The 18,730-nt window shown below is 38.0% G+C and overlaps 1 protein-coding gene and 1 long non-coding RNA gene across 3 annotated transcripts in view; one reads left to right on the top strand and one right to left on the bottom strand.

Moving 5' to 3' along the window:
- Positions 1-15,891, top strand: part of LOC149116456 (EGF-like repeat and discoidin I-like domain-containing protein 3) — a 61,130-nt gene extending 45,239 nt beyond the window's left edge. Inside the window, exon 6 of the mRNA XM_089283675.1 lies at positions 15,486-15,891. Coding sequence (XP_089139801.1) covers positions 15,486-15,850 — 365 coding nt within the window. The 3' untranslated portion in view covers positions 15,851-15,891. The remainder of the gene's footprint in view (positions 1-15,485) is intronic.
- Positions 107-6,767, bottom strand: LOC149116457 (uncharacterized). 2 transcript variants are annotated; one of them, XR_016205737.1, is made up of 6 exons: positions 6,650-6,767; positions 2,803-2,896; positions 2,153-2,183; positions 2,023-2,052; positions 885-914; positions 107-371 (listed from the first exon to the last, which is right to left on the bottom strand). It is a non-coding gene; the product is annotated as an uncharacterized LOC149116457 (long non-coding RNA). The 2 variants fall into 2 exon arrangements; XR_016205738.1 differs by lacking the exon at positions 2,023-2,052.
- Positions 15,892-18,730: the final 2,839 nt, after the last annotated feature.

Below are 18,730 nucleotides of genomic sequence, written 5' to 3'. Positions count from 1 at the left end.
AGCCCCAATTGCCAATCGGGCGCTCTGCCAACTGCCTACAAGAAACTGTTGGCGAGCAAGGCCATTTACCAGGTTTATATCATAGCTTACACAATCTGAGACTGAATTGGTTGTACTGATCGCTGGAGTTTATTATTGGCTTCTTGTTCAAATAAAAAAAAATAAAAATAAAAAAAACTCAATTACATTCAAATTGCGATACGAGTATATATGATCGCGGTTACATTATGCACTACATTTCCTAAGTTTTTCCAGCCAGCAACCTTGAAAGTGACATCAGATGTCTCTTAGCGTCCCGTGAACTCAGCACTCTTCCCATCTGCATTGACCCCAAGGACATCCACACCACCAACAAGGGCAGTAAATTATTCCTAAAAGAAACAAGGATGAAACAGCTAAGCAAGGAAATAAAGCGTCTGTGAATTTTTTTGACTTTGAAGTAATCTGATCAAACAAGAGAGACAGTGTTTTATCTCATTTCCAAACACTGAGAAAGGATTTGAAATACGACTGGTGGCGCCCGAGTTGGCACACGTCGACAAAACAGGACAATCTGTAATCGTACTAAGAATTTAAGTTCGTCAGTCAAAGATAGGATCCTCAAGAACCACTAAGCCGGCCAAAAATCAGTTACGTTTCAAGTTTTCAAATATTATTCAGTGGGTGCGACTGAATCACTGCATGCAACAACACAAATGTTATTAATAATGGAGGGAGCATGAGGCCTTCCACAGAAGGGACTATTAAAGTTTCACTAAATAATAGGAAGTGTGGTCAAAATATAAGGGAACATAACAGAGGGATTATGGTTGTTTATGGCTTTAAGGCAAATTATGTGCTGTCTATCTACAACCCAAAAAAATCAGGGAAAGTCTTGTACTTACTCGTTTCCAACGCTCCTTCCTTTACTGGCACTTGACATGAAAAAATAAAGATAGATAACAAGGCTTATGGCATGTAAGGTTTCCAAAAGTTGACAGCATATGACTGAATCCAAGGGTAGTAAATAATTCCTAAACGAAGCAGGAATCAAACAGCTAAGCGCAGAAATAAAGCTTCTGTGAAAAGTTTGTTCTAGTTCTTTAATTGAAAGTATAATATTGGGGGAAGAAACTCATGATCAGCTACATAAGGGAGGTAAAAAGAGTCTTCTTTAGCAAAGTTTTATTGTTGTGATCTACGTCTACTTCCACACACTTACTTCTACCGAACGTGTTACTCGAAAGCTTACGTATAAACTGCTATAGTACACACTTGTTTGTGTTCCCTGACCTTGGATGTTTTGATTACCTCTCCGAGTAAAGGGCAGCAACCAATGAAATAGCCAAAAAACAGGAAGTAAAGCTTAACTAAGAGATAAACTTCCAAAGTCAGAAAAACATTAACAAATGTGAACTTTGCGCGTCAACTGCTTAAATGATTGTTATCACACCAAAATACCAAATGAAGCCGAAAATTCCAAACAGAACACTTGGAAACAAATCTGAATGATCATAGCGATGTCACAAAAATTATCTGAAAACAATAGCAATTTAGCGGCATAACATCATCGAACAAGAGAAGCAGTACTTCAATTCATTTCCAAACACCCAGAAAGGAGTTGAAAAATAGGAAACATAGCGGAGTTGGCAACCTTTTCGTGAACTTTCATTTTAATAATGATTTTTTCATAAATAGAGTATTCCCGCGTGATGTCATGTCGGCCATATTGGTAACCCTAAACAATGATAAGTCGGCCATGTTGGTGTCCCAAATCAATCCTGAGGGAGTTGAACTCTTTTATAATAAAAAAAAATCATTTTGTTTCATTAAACAGATATGGCCACTGGACACGTCATAAAAGGGAGTTTAAAAAATCCTTTCACGTCAATACTCGTGGGAGTAGGGGTCGTGTTAAAAAGCAAGTTAATGAATTGTCACTAGCTAAATAGAGGGAAAACTTAGACTGCAAGGGAACGAAATAGAAGGGTTTCTGAACCGTGTTAATGGCTGAAAAAACGCATGAAACGTTTTTGTACATACGCTTTTCCTGTGCTCCTTCTTCTCGTTCCACTTGGCATATAAAGAAAATCCATAAGGACGTTGTTAATTTTGAAAGTGTTCGCGTCAAATAGACAAATCAATGAAAGGGAAAAGAGGTGAATAGTCTTACCAGGGGTGTTATCATCGTCCATCAGATCATACTGTGAAGAAATATGAATTAGTGTGAATTAGTCTGACAAGTCTGATAGCGCGATTTTTAATGATTTTTTTTGTTTAGTAAAACTGTTTTATTACAGCTGTGAAAAAGGAACATAATTATGGTATTCAATACAGTATGTCGAATGCAAATCAAAACAGTATAATACGCTACTTTCAAAACTTGCAGTACGTCTTCCATCGTGTGGTCTTGTAAGTTTCATTATTGTGTAATCGAATGAGAATTGAGTTTGAATCCTTTTAATTTACTCCCAAGCTAATTGTCTCAACTTATGGCCATTCGTTTCTTGGTTGGCTATTCCTGAGAGTTTGGCGTTATATCAAGACAAATTACTAAAAATTATCTTATTATTTATTCAACTTACCTGTCTTCTTGACAGTGAATTGAAATTTAAGAGAGAGGTTATATATTGATCACTGCTGGGAGTTAAAGGGGGGGATCTTAGTCAATCTTACTCTTGATGTGTCATCCAACTGGGATTGAAGCAATTTTTTTTGTGGTTGTTGTTTTCGGGCGAGAGTCATTCGTTCACTTTGTTTTTGTAGTTCTTTTTTTTAAACTTAAACAGGTTAGAGTGAGAAAAGCGATTGGAAAAACGTTACCTGAAAATGACCCTCGGGAATACCAAGAGAAACTGCGAAAACAGCGAAAACCAAAAGAATAGCCAAAGTTTTCATAATTCCTTCAAGAACAAATCTAAACATGAAAGACACACAAATATTATTTATATCCAAACCAATCCAGTCATATTAAAGCTTTACTGTAGAATGTCAAAATGCTAATGTCTATGCTAAGTTCAGTTCTCTTTTAGGGGATTATTGGTTTATTTTACTACCGAGCCTTAAGTTTTAGCTGTGTGTCTAAAACACATTAATGACCGTCAATTCTCCTCGGTTCAATTGATTTTAGTCAACATTATCCTCAGACCACTCGTTTAAGTGATATTTGCGAAACTTTTCACATCGCACCTCACACACAGTTTTCGACTTGATTAATGAACAGATCCAAACTTTCTTACTGAATGAAGATAAACATCAGCGAAGCAGTAATGGGTGTTGGCGAGCAGTCAAAGTAAAACCGAGTCTGGCAAAACGAATTCGGGTAAAACAAGACAAACTGAAATGCGTCAATTGTAACAAACTGTGCAATAAAAAGATCGCATTCGGATCATAGGCAGTTTTCGACTTTTAGAATTGATAAACTTCTCAAACGAAGATGAGCGTAATCCGAAAACATTTATGGGCATTGCCTAGCATTATGCCCGAACCGTGTAATTGTTGTGGGTAATTCTACAGCGAAATTGAAATGCGTCTTTTGAAACGATCTAAGTATGCACCAAAAAGATCTATTGCATGGTAACAAAATGGTAACGTGGTAACGTGGTAACCAATGGGATCAGAAGATTGCAGTAAAAGATTCAATATGTGCGATACTGATAATCTTACTACTTTTGTCAGAAATATGCTACGAGTGAAGCCGGCGACATTTCAGTAAAGCGATATTTCATTTCCAGTAGAGTATAAATGGAGTTGGAGCTTGAAAAACAAGCACAATACAACGAGTGACATCATTTTAACAATTTGCTTATTCCTCGACAATTAACGCAGAAACTTCCCATAGTCGGTTGTTTGATAAGAAGCTTTTTCAGTGTTGATCTGAAAAATCTGTCGACCCATAAATATGTGGTCCAAGCAGCTCACAGGGGTTTTCTTTTCCTTAGTTAGCTTTTCAATCAAGAAGCATGATGTTGATGTTTGCCTGCCTCCCGGGGGGAGGGGGGGGGGGAGGCACTGCCATATATGGGCTATAGAGGTATGTGCCGCTGTGAAGTGTATGGTTTTCAAGCAGTTTACTCTAGGATAGGGTATATAAATCCGAGGGTTTGGGTCTAGAATAGGGTATCATTTTTCCCAAAACTGACTAGTTGGTGGTAAGATTTTATCTAGACTAACGAAACCAGGAATTGCCCATCAAAAATATAAAAAAAATCAAATCGGCGAGTTTAAATTTACGCAAATCAGCCTCAATAGTGTCGATAGATGGGGGGATTTGGGGAGTTTACTCTAGTATAGGGTAGCAAAATTCAGCTGAACTAGCTCTGGTATAGGCTAAGGGTTCCAGGGTCCCAGCGGCACATCCCCACCCAGAAATTCCCAAAGTACCCCCCCCCCCGGGGGGGGCCTGCCTGGTGCGAAAATTTGCATGTAGTCAAGTCCTACGAGCTTACTGAATGATTTTCATTGCATTTCATTCAAGGCTATAGGTAAGGTTTCTTATGAGACAGCACTTCTTTTCCAATGTGGAACCGCTTGATTCTGTATAATATTGCACGTTAAATACATCAAAACAAGTAGCGTCTTTTGCAAGCTTTTTCAGTGTTGATCTGAAAAATCTGTCGACCCATAAATATGTGGTCCAACCAGCTCACAGAGGTTTTCTTTCCCTTAGTTATCTTTTCAATCAAAAAGCAAAAGTGTAAACAAAAGACAGGGTAAAAATCATGTAAGATTATCAACATCAAGTATTTGGGAATTTCTTTCCAAGTTTATGTGCATTTCACATCCCACTTAGAGTTCTGATCAATGTACTAAAATAAACAGGACAAGTATAGAGAACACAACTTTAATCTAAACTTAACTCGATGTCGGTTGAAAGAGGCCAACTCAACATGAAAAACTTAATACAAACTGCAAAGCGGTGAGCGAAAGTGCTGCTTGAGTGAGCGTTAGATCTCACAGGAGATCTATAATCAGTCACACTTGAAAAGTAAAGCGATAACAAGTCAAAGACTACTGCAAGGCTAACACAACGTCGTATATTTAAAACAATATTTCGGCTGGCCTCAGGTTTAGATGTTACTAAATTATAAAAATGAAATTACAATATTATATAATGATGCCGATGTTTGTCCTGTTTTCAATAACTGTTTGGTTCATTGAAAATTGTTCGCTTCGCTAATATAAGTTCATTAAGGTCGACGAATAAGGCACATTCTCATCAAAGCTTACCACAATAGCATATCAGGTCGCTTTCCAGCAAACAAATGCCCATCTCCTGGTCATGTTTAACGCCTGGATGAGTCAAAGGCCTGTGAAATTCAGCCTTCAAGTTGGCCATAGTACTAATTCGAACATTCGAACTCCACTTCAATTTAGCGAAACACCTAATGGTCGTCCAAAAGCTACAAAATTATCAATTTGGGCTGCAAACCTAGCGCTGACTGCACGGTTATTATTCCAACATGGCTTCAGGCTCGGTTACTATTCCAATATGGCGTCGGGCTCGGTTATTATTCCAATATGGCGTCCGGCTCGGTTATACTATTTGGCGTCGGACTCGGGCGCTCTCGTTCGGGCCGACTAATTACGAACAGTGTCTACACCTGAGTGAGTGACACGTTTGCATATCGGAGTCCCCGCAACAAACACGTTTCTACGCTTCGCGTATCCACGAGTTTAAAAATAACGTAAATTAATTCAAAATTGACTTAAAATCATAATGAAAGAAGGTAGTAATTCTGCAGCGCTGTTCAAAGAGTTGGAAATACAAGGAATTCTATCAAAAATACTCTCATAGCAGTTTGAAACAACAGTGGCACTCTCAAACAAAGCCCCAAAACGGTCGACAAATCAAAAACTTCTGAGAGTGTTTAAGGAACAGACATCGAATGTTAAAGGAGCAAAAGTGTCATCCCACCTTCCGACCCCATCAACGTCTCCGAGTTAATTCTTGTCAAACAAAAAGCATATCTATAGTCATCGCTTCCGTGTATACCTATTTGGTAAAATGTGCTTTGATTATTCCTGTGAACAAATGTTTCCATATTAACATTATGTAACTGACTTGAAAAGAGAGCAATTTTTTTTTTCCAAACAAACATTTTTTTTTTAAACAAGCAAGTTCAACAAGCAGTTTTCTAAAATCTTGGCTGCATTATCACGATGAGGAGTTTTCGGCCCATCTTTTATCGCACTTCCGACACCGAAACGAATTCACGAGAAGATTGTGTACCAATTAATGAGAACGTGGAAAAACAGAGCATCAAATTGCACATCCTTCATTAAACTACGATGACGAGTTTTCACAACTACATGCACGTGAAAACTGAAAGTAGATTTCTAATCTGCCATAGGGATTTGACCGGACTCGCCTGGAAAATTTGGTGGTATAAAATTGCCCCCTTTCATTGGCAATTGCAAGAGCTCTTTCAATAACATAAAAACCGACCGTGAAAAACTATTTAAAAGTTTTTAACAAGGGATTTAGATATTGTGTTTCTTAGTAAATGGTTTCATTCACACCTAGCCACCTGAGATATCTTAAGCCCGGCAGCCTTATTGTTCTAATAATCAAAACGCCACGTCCTTAAAACGGAAAATATTTCTTCCAGTGCACTAAGGTTGTTAACGATGTAAAATCTACAAAAAAGCAACTACAACAACAACTTACTGCGCTAGAGTCTCCTCTTTTGATATTGTCCTCTGACACCAACCTTCTTCCAAGATCAGCAAAACGTTCCTAGCAGGCTAGCTCTCTGTGGAGTACTGAATTGAATGCTACCTGTGACTTTGCCTCCTTTTAAGACGTTCTGAACATTGAACAATTACATCTGAAATTGACAGCCGTAACTTGGAAGATGTTTTCATTGAAGTTCGGTTGACAATTGCCAGGACTTGCTTGCACCTGTGAAACTTGGGAACAGCGCATGCTCAACAAGATTTGCCTAAGGTAGGCTTCCAAATATTTACTTAATGAAAAATTTCGCCGAGCGAGAACAACTCTAAATTCCCTCTGAGAATAGAAATTTTGAGAGTCTTTAGGCGAATCAGAACTAATTCCCTAGCCAGTAAATGTTCTTGCATTCCCAAACCCAAGTTTAAGGCTAATGTTATGCAAAAAAATTACGACCAACACAACACGCTTTTAAACAAAAGAGGACAAAAGGCTACGCAGTGGGTCGGATTTGTCAAGTGTTACTAAGGGAGTCGGCCTTTCAGTTCCGTAATTCTCTTAATTCAACTTGCGACACAAATGTTATTGAAACTGCCCTTAATTTGTGTCCATTGTTTTGTGGTATTAGCCAGTTTCCATCTAATAATAGAATGACTGACAGAAATAGATGAAAAACTGGCATGAACTAATTGGCCTTAGAAAAACGTTACTTTCCATACAATGGTGACATTTAGTCTCGTTTCTAATATCTGAACGACGTATCTTCCACCAAGGAATTTAATTAGTTTTGTTTGCTAAATGTGACGTTTAAAAGACATACACTTGAGTTGTAAGCTTATGTGCTCGTCCAATGCTTAATAATTTAATCTTCCTACAATAAAGTATCACTACTGGTTACCTAAAGTAACCATTTGCCATACTATAATGCTTGGTTGTTAAAAGTGAGGTAAACTGGCATAAAGTTGTCCTCTTGAAACAAATAATTTCTGATGTAATGGTTACAATAGCTCTTATTTATTTCTTTTTTTTTTTTTAAATAATCTATTTGGGGATAACAACAAACTCTCCTCCAAGGAATTTAATTATTTTGATTTGCAATTTCTGAAGGACGAAAGTTTTCACATATGAGCGATGAGTGCATACGCTCCTCTATTGTTTAATAATTACTTGTCACGTAAAAGCAACGATAAGATATCACTATTAGTTACCTGAAATAACCTCTTTCCACCTAAGAATGGATCGGTCACTGGGATAAAACTAAAACTGGAGAAAACACCTTATTTCCCTGTAATGGAGACAATAACTCTTTCAAATCACCATTGCGAGAGTAACAACATATCGTCTGCAAAATAATTTCGTTATTCTTATTTGAAGAAGTTGGAAAGGCATTCACAATTGAGCTGTGACTGCATACACTTTTCCGTTGTTTAGTAATTACCTGTAGCATGTAAGTAACGACCAGGTATCACTATTGGTTACCCGAAATAACCACCTTCAGCTAAGAATGGATCGGTTCTTTAAGATACAAATAAAACTGCCAAGAAACTGGCCTTTGGAGGCAACTTTTTTCGGTACAATGACGACAAAAACTGTTCAAAATAACCATTTTGGGGGTAACAACATATCATACTCCAAGGAATTTTTAATTATTCTTATTTGAAGAATTTGGAAAGGTATAGAATTGGACTGTTACTAATTTTGTAACTGTTGAACATGAAATTGACAACTGTGTAGTGGACAAGTATTACTGAACTGTCAAGACATCTGGTGCTGGCATTTGCCCCTATTATGTCTTCTGCAGGGCACTTACATTTCTCAATAAAAATTTTCGTCGAGCGTGAGAAAGTAAAAATGTTTCTTTATGATACCAAGTTTAAGAGCAGTCCATGCAATCTGGCTTGAAAAATAAATAGCGTTCATTTCTTGTGGGCTGCAAGACATTCATGTACCTATGCTAAAACCACAATGCGTTCGAAATGTTCCATCAGATCTTAGGGAACATTTCGTTCACCCGTTAAATATTTAAGAAAATGCTTTGTCTGCATGAGAGAAGTTAGTCCCCGATATAAAAAGTTACTCAGATTTTCCTCTATGACCTTTTCCCCAATTTTATTATGGTTGCGATTATCGGTAACTTTGTGCCCCGCAATCATACTCGTGAACTTGTACATATATTCCTCAGTGCAACCATACTTTTAATAATTTGGCTAGGCGAGTGGCGCAGTGGTCAGAACGCACGCCTAGCTCCCATCAATATGGCCCAGTATCGATTCTGTCCCGGTGCCATACATGTGCTAAATCTCCAAATTACAATTTAAGCAGAATAGAGGACGCACCTGGAAACCAGTTAAGACTGATGTAGCTTCCTCTCTAAATCTTGCAATTTTATTATTTCTTTGTCTATGTAAGTAACGTTTGGATATCACTGTTGGCTAGGTGAAATGACCAGTGTCCAACAAGCAATAGATTGGTTCCATAAAATACATTAAATAACAGTATGAAATCGACCTTTGAAAACAATGTTCTCTTGCAAAATGGTAGCAACAGCCTGAGTGAGGAATAGTGCGCCAAGGTATTTAATCACTCGAAGTGAAGATCAAGGCAAGTACCTTGATCCTCTCTTGATTTTTCTTAACAGGAGAAACTAGAAAGAAAGAAAGAAAGAAAGAAAGAAAGAAAGAAAGAAAGAAAGAAAGAAAGAAAGAAAAAAAAAGAAAAAAAAAACGGCGGGTTGAGAATGCCTCAAATTCAGACAATGATCGATACGCAAGGTATTATGTGTCTTACGAAATATACTGAAGATTATGTTAGCTTTTGAAAGCAAATACTCCCCTTTTTTTCTGAAAGATTACGGTGGTAAGTTTCTCTTGCAATGCAATTCAGTGTTGCTGACTTGCCTAGCTGTCTTCCAAATTTCTATAAAGAATGTTTCGAAGTCTTGTGCAATTTGTATATGTAATAAAACTACATGCTGTCCAATTTGGAAATAATTGGATGAGAAAAATTCCGAGGACTGCCAAATTGGACTAACATTCTGGATGTCTGTTGTTTTTTGGCTTAAATCCTTGCATACTGCTATTGATTCTCTCAACGTACTGTTATTGCGTGTTGTTAGAAAACTTATGTAGTATTGTGAGCCTTGTAAATGTTATTTATTGATTGATATCCTTTTCGGGTGTTAAGTATAAGTAGTGTATTAGTGTGTAGTAGTGTAGTATACAAAGTGGATGTAAAGTAGAGTCAAGTAGCGTGTAAAGTATAAGTAGTGTAGTAGTGTGTGGTAGTGCAATATACAATGTAGGTGTAGAGTTAAGTAGTGTGTAATGTAAGTAAGTTCTTTACAGTACGTGTGTAAAAGTTCCTGTAATGAAATGAATGTAACATAATTATAAAAATAAGAAATTAAAAAAAACAAACAAACAAACAAAAAAAAAAACAAGAAGAAGAAGAGGAAGCTAGAAAGGCGAAACTGAGCAGTGAGACAAAGTTCAGGCCACAACTGGTAAGGCTTGGATTGTTAATATATGAGCCTCCACAAACTAGACATTTAGTTGTCGACCACTATTTGTTATCAAGAACTTAAGAGCAATTCTCCAGGAAAGTGAAGCAAAGTTGGAAATGAAAAACTTTAACCCCCCTTCAATTTTGGTCTGGAGGTAGGTTACTTTGGGGGATAAACAAAAACAACTATATTTGGATCGGCAGATGTATCGTTGCCATGGTAACCGCACTAGATGACGTCGGCCTCAGGACCATGTTTCACTCGCAAAAAGTAAAAGTAAACGAGTCTGGTTCTCGGGTACATATAAACCAATTCAAACGAAATTCATACAGAGGGTAGAGCCACTCTCCCAGTTTTAAAATTCGCTGTTAAAATATTTTGGGTTTTACAAACAAGAAGAAGATGCTCGTGTTACTATGTTCCCTGATATCCATTTAGACCAGCAGGAAAAACAAGCACAACCATATTCGTAATTTCTCCGAAAGTACTCTTTCCACGTAAACCAAATTAGCAGCAGCGATTACACAGATATTGATGTTTCTAAATATCATAAAATCAAATTGGGGAAAACTATATTCTGGCCATGGGTGCGGAAGACACCTGGAGGAAATTGCAAAAATGCAAAATTGGTAGTCTTGAGGGCTCTAGTATTTGGCTCAAACAGGCTTTAGAGAGAAAAAACCAGCTTCAAAAGTATCTTTTTGTTATCTTGTCTGTTACCTACATCTAGTTAATGAGGTTTTGGCCAAAGAATTTGATGAAATATAAATTGCTACAAAACCTACCTCGAAGGTTTTGGGAATTTCTTCAGGATGCTTTCGTCGCGTGTTTCTCTCCAGTGTCTCTCCTTCGCTCACTCCATTTTCTTGACCAAATCTAGCGGAGACTCTGATCTAACGGTTACTCCCATCGAATGTCCAGTTTGCCGTGTTTCAGACCAGAATGATGATACAAGTAGCCCGCATACACTTGAAAAGAATAGTTGACAAGGTCAAAACATGGTCGTAAGACTTGCGATTTCTCCCGTCGAGCACCTAAATTCATCAATATTATCCAACCAGGAAGTAAAGTAAATGTGTCGAGATCAATGTACAAAGCAAATGCATGCCTTTGAACAATCCAAAGTAACGTCTTTGGCTAAAATCGAGTCAGACATTTCGATAGTCGATAAGCCAAGAATGGTGAATAAACTGAACGCGTAGGCCGGAAGTCGGAGAAGCACGACTGCAGACCGGATGTAACACAATGTAATGGGATGTTAAACCGGATGTAAGTGCAATGATATCCTCTTGTAATGGGATTGTTTTACAATGGCAATGGTGAAGAAAGCCAAAACAAAAAAACAAAAACAAAAAAACGAAAACCGAAAAACCGAATAAAAGCATCCAAGAAAAATTAAACGTTGAGCAATCTCATACCCTGGAAAACTGGGAACAAGGTTGAAATGTTTAGGTGCAAAGTCTAACTCGGATTCATACGTACCACAGGGCCCCACGTTGAATTTATCGTTCGTTGAATGGCTACAAGTGCAATCTGCATTTTTGGCACGCACAGCATGCATTTCCTCTGTTTTTGCATACCTGTATAGACAGACAGAGTTCGAACGTCAAAGAGTTCTTAGAAAAACTAACTTGCTTGTTCTCATTCAAGCATGCACATCATTTGTTGTTAACGAAAACCTGAACATATTTTAACACCTGTCAGTACTCCTGGATTTACTGTAGCTAAACCAAGAGATAATAAATGGTATCCTCTCCTATGTAAATTTGATCCAGTGTAGTAAAACCAATGGACTAGGGCTACCCCTCATACCTAATTACACCCATGCCGAGGTATTTACGAAAATAATGGAACCTTCTGCCAAGGCAATAAACCCACTCAGCTTTGGGAAATTCCATGCACTTTAAGGATTGTGTCACGTTGGACAGCTAAGTACATACCCAGCCGTCAGACTGACTTGAGACTATGGACACAAGTTCAAACCGTCCCCACCCCCCTGGATTAAGGGCCAGGGACCCCAAAGAGGTATCCAAAATTAGCCATACTCCTGTAGATGTCTCCAGACTTGCCGGTAACAGAGCCCCCCCCCCCCCCCCCCCTGGAAAATAATGTGCTACCCTAAGCCTGCGGCATCGATTTCACCACAACTCGCGGAGTAAACTTAGGTATGCGTTTTTCAAACCTTCAAGGAAAAGTGCAATTGTAATGGCTCTATGTTTCGAGGTCATACATTTTCTGTAAAACAACATGTCCTTTTGCACTCAGATTAAGTCACTGTCTGAGCCCATCTAAGGTTGACCTGCCCGTCGGCTTGGAGAGGTAAGATCAGTACATTATAACAACCCTGTTGTGCTTACAAAATTTACCTTTGGCTTCAACTTTATAACAAACCAGTTTGATTTTGACAGTGTGGCATGTTTATGATCTACAGCCCCTACCTTCATCTACAAAAACCAAACTCAAATTAAAATTGAAAACAAGAAAACCAAAAGACTATTAATCCAGTCAAACTGGTTTGAAAAGTTTACCAACAAAAATAACTTCACAGCACAATTAGCAGACCCCTTTTTCAAAACTGCCGGTCGATATATAAATATATATCTGACCGGATTCGCAAAAACATAGCCATAGAATTTGACTTGTCACTGATAATCTTGCTACAATTCTGTCCCAGAGCTAGCTTTCCACGAGGCTTATCGTAGCTCAAATAGCAGCAAATAACTCTCCTGTATGCCTTTTGAGGCCAGGAAGACTAAATTCACCGTCTTTTCGTTGAATCATGATTTGTACAATTTAATTAAGAGTGCTTTTAACATGAAATTGGAGTCTAAATCAACACGAACGTACAGATATCAAAACCGCGTCGGAGAGCCAATCTATTGCTTTCTAAAGGCCTGCATCGTCCTAAATGGACTGAACAAGAGCTTCCTACATCGAGAATCGATTGAAATTCAGACAAACTAGGCCATAGTTAGCAGTAAGCGAACACTCAACATGTTGTCGTTACGTCAATTGTCGCCCGGAAGCCACGCAAATAAATTTCTTCCGCGCTAGCGAATCACAGACAGTTCTGATACTTAGCTAAGCCGAGAACGCCTAAAATTGATAAAACAAGGAAATTCTACTCATGATCAGCGCTTGAACTCATGTTCTTCTCTCTCCTCGTGGCCATGTTTTGCTGGCAAATAGCAATGTCCTGGATGTACTTCAATTTTGTCGAGCGCGGAATGGCACATCCAGATTTCAACAGTTTTTTTTTTTTCAAAGTTCAAAGCAAATGACGCCAACAGCAGCTAGAAATGTCTAGTCCATTGCACGTCTAAGCCCTACATTGATGTAGCTAAAGAGTTTTGTTGTCTAAAGCAAGCAAAACATTATCGCCACAGGGCAAACGGCCTTCTGTTACGGGACTAAATGTGACCCGTACAGTTTACACATCTCCTCAGGCCCGCCTCACGTACGATAATGGACGACGCTTACTAGCAAATCGTTAGACTTGGGCCTTCATTGGACTTAATGATGTCCTCGGGCAGACTTCCTTTAGACAGCAAATACAGAACGCTAATCGGTCGCTCGTTGTCAGAGTCACCGCGCAGACTGAACTCAGACGAGTGTAGCCTGGGCTAAAATTCACGCAAATTGAAAAGGGGGTAGTCGATAAATGATGAAAAAAAAAATACCTAAATAAATTAAACATGCGGCAGGGAGTTTCTACATTTCATGCTAGGTAAGATTTACAAGTTGCTGTCATAGCGAAAGCAGAAAAGAAAAAAAAAAAAAATGAAAAAAACAAATAAATCAAAAAACACTTGATTCAGTCTTTAACACCGTTTTCATAAATCCAGACATATATTTCAAGGGAACAAGACTGCATGACCCAGAAAGGTCGAAAAACGAGCGCGTCTTATTTCTGTCGATCTTTCTAAAGCATTTAGAGTCAAACTAGGGAATTCCCTGAGCAGTTTAGGTCATTCTCACGCGGGATCTTAATCACTAATTAGATGATAACATTTTTTAGCAAGAATTTCCTAGCATGTCTGCAACACGATGCAAGCTCATTTCTGCTGTTCAGAGTTGACATTTCCGGTTTACATAAGATGAAAAATTTCTCCCACAAACACAAATTACATCTCTTGGTAACATTCGAATAAGACCTAGCCTGTTTAACTATGCGCCACTTGATGTCATACTTAATGTTCTGATCTTTCAGGCTCCATATATATTTACTTAGTCCAGTTGCGTGTTTGTACCGCTCATTTCGAAAAGAACATACGTGATTTATGGCGCGTTTTCAGGGTCAAAATTAAAAACTAACTTTTCCACCTTTTCTTACTTGCTAAATAAAATGCCACTCATTTCCTGTCTTTGAAATTAGACAGTGCACATCTCTTTCGACCTCCGAAACAATACATTCCGCGTTTCCTGAATACTAAAATCATAACATCCGGCATATTTTGACCTTTGAACAAAATTATCCGCGTTTCTTGACTTCTCTTGAATTTTAAGTCCGGCATGTTCTGACTTTCAATGTAAAAAATTACCTAATGTCGCATTACTTAGTTGAAACATCTCGACTAAACATCCCATACTGACACTTTAGTTCATAATGAAACCCCGCTGCTGAGCCGACATTCTGATTTGCAAAATTTGTAAATTGTAAAGTGGCGCATAGTTAAACAGGCTAGGTCTTATTCGAATGTTACCAAGAGATGTAATTTGTGTTTGTGGGAGAAATTTTTCATCTTATGTAAACCGGGAATGTCAACTCTGAACAGCAGAAATGAGCTTGCATCGTGTTGCAGACATGCTAGGAAATTCTTGCTGAAAAATGTTATCATCTAATTAGCGATTAAGATCCCGCGTGACGCGCCACGTGACACGCAACACATCTAGTATGTAATTGTATTGTTCTGTATTTTCAAATATCTTTGAATGTAACCGTTTTTTTCTGGCAGTCGCCTGAAACTCGGAGTAGCGATTAAATGACCATATAACCTAGCTCTTGAGTTTTTACTGTTATTCCCGCTCTAGTTCAGCTTTTGAGCACTTTGTAGTAGATGAGAATTTCACTCCATTTTTTGGTTATATATATACATATATATATAGTTTAGTGCACGATATATATTGCGAGTAAACGCTACGGATTTTAGATCTACGACATGATTGTCGAAGATAATGCTATATGGGATGCATCCGCGTGTAAGGCGGAGTAAGGAAAATAGTGAACCTCATTATTTTATGATTTAAATCTCTATGCAACGCAGGTATAATATACTCAAACAGAAAGAAAAAAAAAAAGGTTTTGCTAACTACCACTTTATTCTTCAATAGGATGCCCTGCTTACTGGAAGCAATTTGAAACCTCAATGTATACTGTATTCTCAGGAGAAAAGTCTTGGAAACACGCAGAAGGATTTTGCAGGTCAATGGATGCTCATCTGGCGAAGATTGAATGCAAAGATGAAAGCCTTTTCATTAAATCCCTACTTAAAGACTTGAACACGAACTCAAGCGCTCGATGGCACTGGATCGGCCTAACGATATTGAAGTCGAAACCCGACTGGCAGTGGTCTGACGGAAGCTCATTGGGCCCGTATCAAAGCTGGGCACCCAATCAACCAGATGATTCTTCTCTCAACCAAGATTGTGTCGGCTTATATCTTGTTTTGTGGCACGATGGGCCGTGTTTGTCTTAACATAGATTTATATGTGAACAAAAACATTGAGCTAGGTAGCCTGAAAAATATATCCAGTCCTTCCGTGGATATTAGTGGCATATATCACTATGATTTCCAGCAGCGGAAACCTCAAATGACAAACCACTAGAAGTCAGGTGATCAAGCCCTGCGGTTGCGTTCGGAGTTCTCAACGCGGGCTTTTAATGCCGAGAACTTTACGTACGTTTTTGTTTTTGTTTTGTTTTGTTTTGTTTTGTTGTGCTGTGCTGTGCTGTGCTGTGCTGTGCCGTGCCGTGCCGTGCCGTGCCGTGCCGTGCTGTGCTGTGCTGTGCTGTGTTGCGTTGCGTTGCGTTGCGTTGCGTTGTGTTGTGTTTTGCTTTGCTTTGCTTTGCTTTGCTTTGCTTTGTTTTGTTTTGTTTTTGTTTTTTGTTTTGTTTTGTTTTTGTTTTTTGTTTTGTTTTGTTTTTGTTTTTGTTTTTGTTTTTTTTCTTCTTCTTTGTTTATCTTTAGTTTTTGTTGATGTCACGTAACGATAAGAACGTTATGTAAACCAATCTTTTTAGTACATTTTTAGACGTAAACTTTAGGAACGAGTGAAAATAGGTCTTTTAATTGCCATTTGAAAATCAAACCGAATGCTGTTGTCCGAAAATTCAATATGGCGGCTTCTTCAAGCGAAATAGTTCTTTCATGGTTTTATAACTAAACCGGTAGAGGCCATAGCGTCAAACGTCAAACGCCTAGATGAAACTGCCGTTTACGGTTTGCCGATAACGCGTAAACCCTGGTGCTAAATGGCTCCAATGTTGCAATGCGTGTTGCATAGATGTATTCAAGTCACGATTGGTTCTTAGTCTAAATCTCATTGGTTGAGAGAGTAGCGTAGAGGTAGTAATGCAAAACCAAAGAAAACCCGTGTTACTTTCGGCACTCAGCCTAATGTAAATTTCGAATTCACGGACCACAGAACATAAAGCTTAGGTTCGCACTGACGCCATATAATACAATTTTAAGCATAATTTTTCGAAAAGCGGAATAGCCAAGGCTTTGAGATAAGTAAATATTACAGTCAGTACATATCAACAAACCAGGTAAATTATTACAAAATCGTAATATAATACACACACACACACTAGCTATATGCTTTATAGGGACACTAATATGACCGTCGTTAGTTCGAAAAGTTGACATCCAAATAACACATTTCCATTGCTGGAAATAGAAAAAAAAAAAAAAAAAAAAAAAATTGGACTTCCAATTTTTCAAAGCATCTATGGAGCGGAAATTGTTTCGAGAAATGGAGAGGTCCGCAAAATCGAGTGTAAAATATCGATCAAGGCTTCGAAAAATCAGGATTTCACTGCATTGCGCCTTTGAGTCTAAGACTATTCCCATTTCTATAATTATGTTCTAGACAAATTGCTAAAAACTAACAATAGTTTACTCTACCTTTAACATTTCATTTAATATCTTAATCTTGAAGTTCTTGGTGCATTTCGAGAACGACTGCATTATTTTGACCAGAAACGGAACAAATTCACCATGAATTGATGTCTTTTTGAAACTGAATGGCAGCCATGATCTTTGTGCTAGAGATTGTTGGAAATGATTGATGTGTAATCTATGTGTTTGAAAAGACAAGACTGACATGAGTGATCTTTGTTAGACATTAATGTAAACGCTGGCTTATGATTGTAATCTAGGCGATTAAGAGAATAGAGCTACAATCAAACGAGTGAATGTAAACATTGAATGGAGTTGAAACCGAAATAAAGATAGATACAGTCCTTAATGAAACCAGTGCCGAAATTTATCTCTCGTAAACGTAAATTACACTTTTATCATTTCGAGCAGTCTCCGACAAATAGCAGACAATTATTGATCAATGTAATCAAACAATTCAGGTCTTAATCCCACAGGCTAAGAAGGACGTTTTTAAGTACTCATATTTTCTAAGAACTTTCGTCGACTGGTACTACCTTCCCGAGGAGAGGGTTGCCTCTCGTTCCCTATGGGACACGAGGGTGCCAGTGGTTTAACAAAATTTCGCGCAATTGGGGCTTGGGGGTTAAATTTCAGTATGCGCGGTAATTATGTTTTTAAAAGACCTAGAAGTAAAAAGTAAAATAAGTAAGACTTTATTTAAGTCACGGACTCTTAGCTACATACAAAGCTACCTTACAGGACTAGTCACAACATAAAAAATAAATATAATAAATTAAACTGAATAATACTAAAAATGCATATGCATGATTACTGTTAAAATCGATAGAATATACAAATAATTTAACAAAGAGAAATCTTAAAACATATTAATATGGATCAAACTTCTAGGTGCAGCAGCTGGCCAGCTCCACGTTAAGTAATACTTTTCTTGAACAGTTTATAGTTACTTATTTGCCTGTATCCGCTTGGTAGTGCGTTCCATAGCCTAGCCCTTGACAACTTATCGATTTTAATCCATACTTGGTTGTATTTACTTTTGGCAATGCCACAATTGCATCTAGTTGGAATTCTCGAAGATTATAATGACTTTCTCTTCGTTTTAATAAATGGCAGGTGAATGTCGACGCCCTCTGCTTATTAACTACTTTATACATTGTAGTCAGTACCGCAGCAAGTCTCTGATTCGACAGTGTTTGCTGGCCACACCGTTTTAACAAAATTTCGTATGAGGAGCTGTCGTTGACTTTCTCTAATTTATCGGACGCGCGCTTCTTCCCAAAATGCCACGTCTCAGCACAATAATTGAAATGAGTGCTGGAGTTGAAGTGCTCGAAACTGTTTTGAGCCACATTAATTGCGATATTGATAGTTTCCTCAGGTGAAATGTTCCACAATTTTCAGTTTCTTGGTTTTTACAAAAATCAATAGCTTTAACCTATGCTTAAAACATTT

Source organism: Orbicella faveolata, unplaced genomic scaffold (genome assembly GCF_042242905.1).
Source record: "Orbicella faveolata isolate gen_17 unplaced genomic scaffold, um_ofav_v1 contig_12, whole genome shotgun sequence".
Lineage (NCBI taxonomy): Eukaryota > Metazoa > Cnidaria > Anthozoa > Scleractinia > Merulinidae > Orbicella > Orbicella faveolata.
This window is presented reverse-complemented; position numbering and strand designations above follow the sequence as displayed.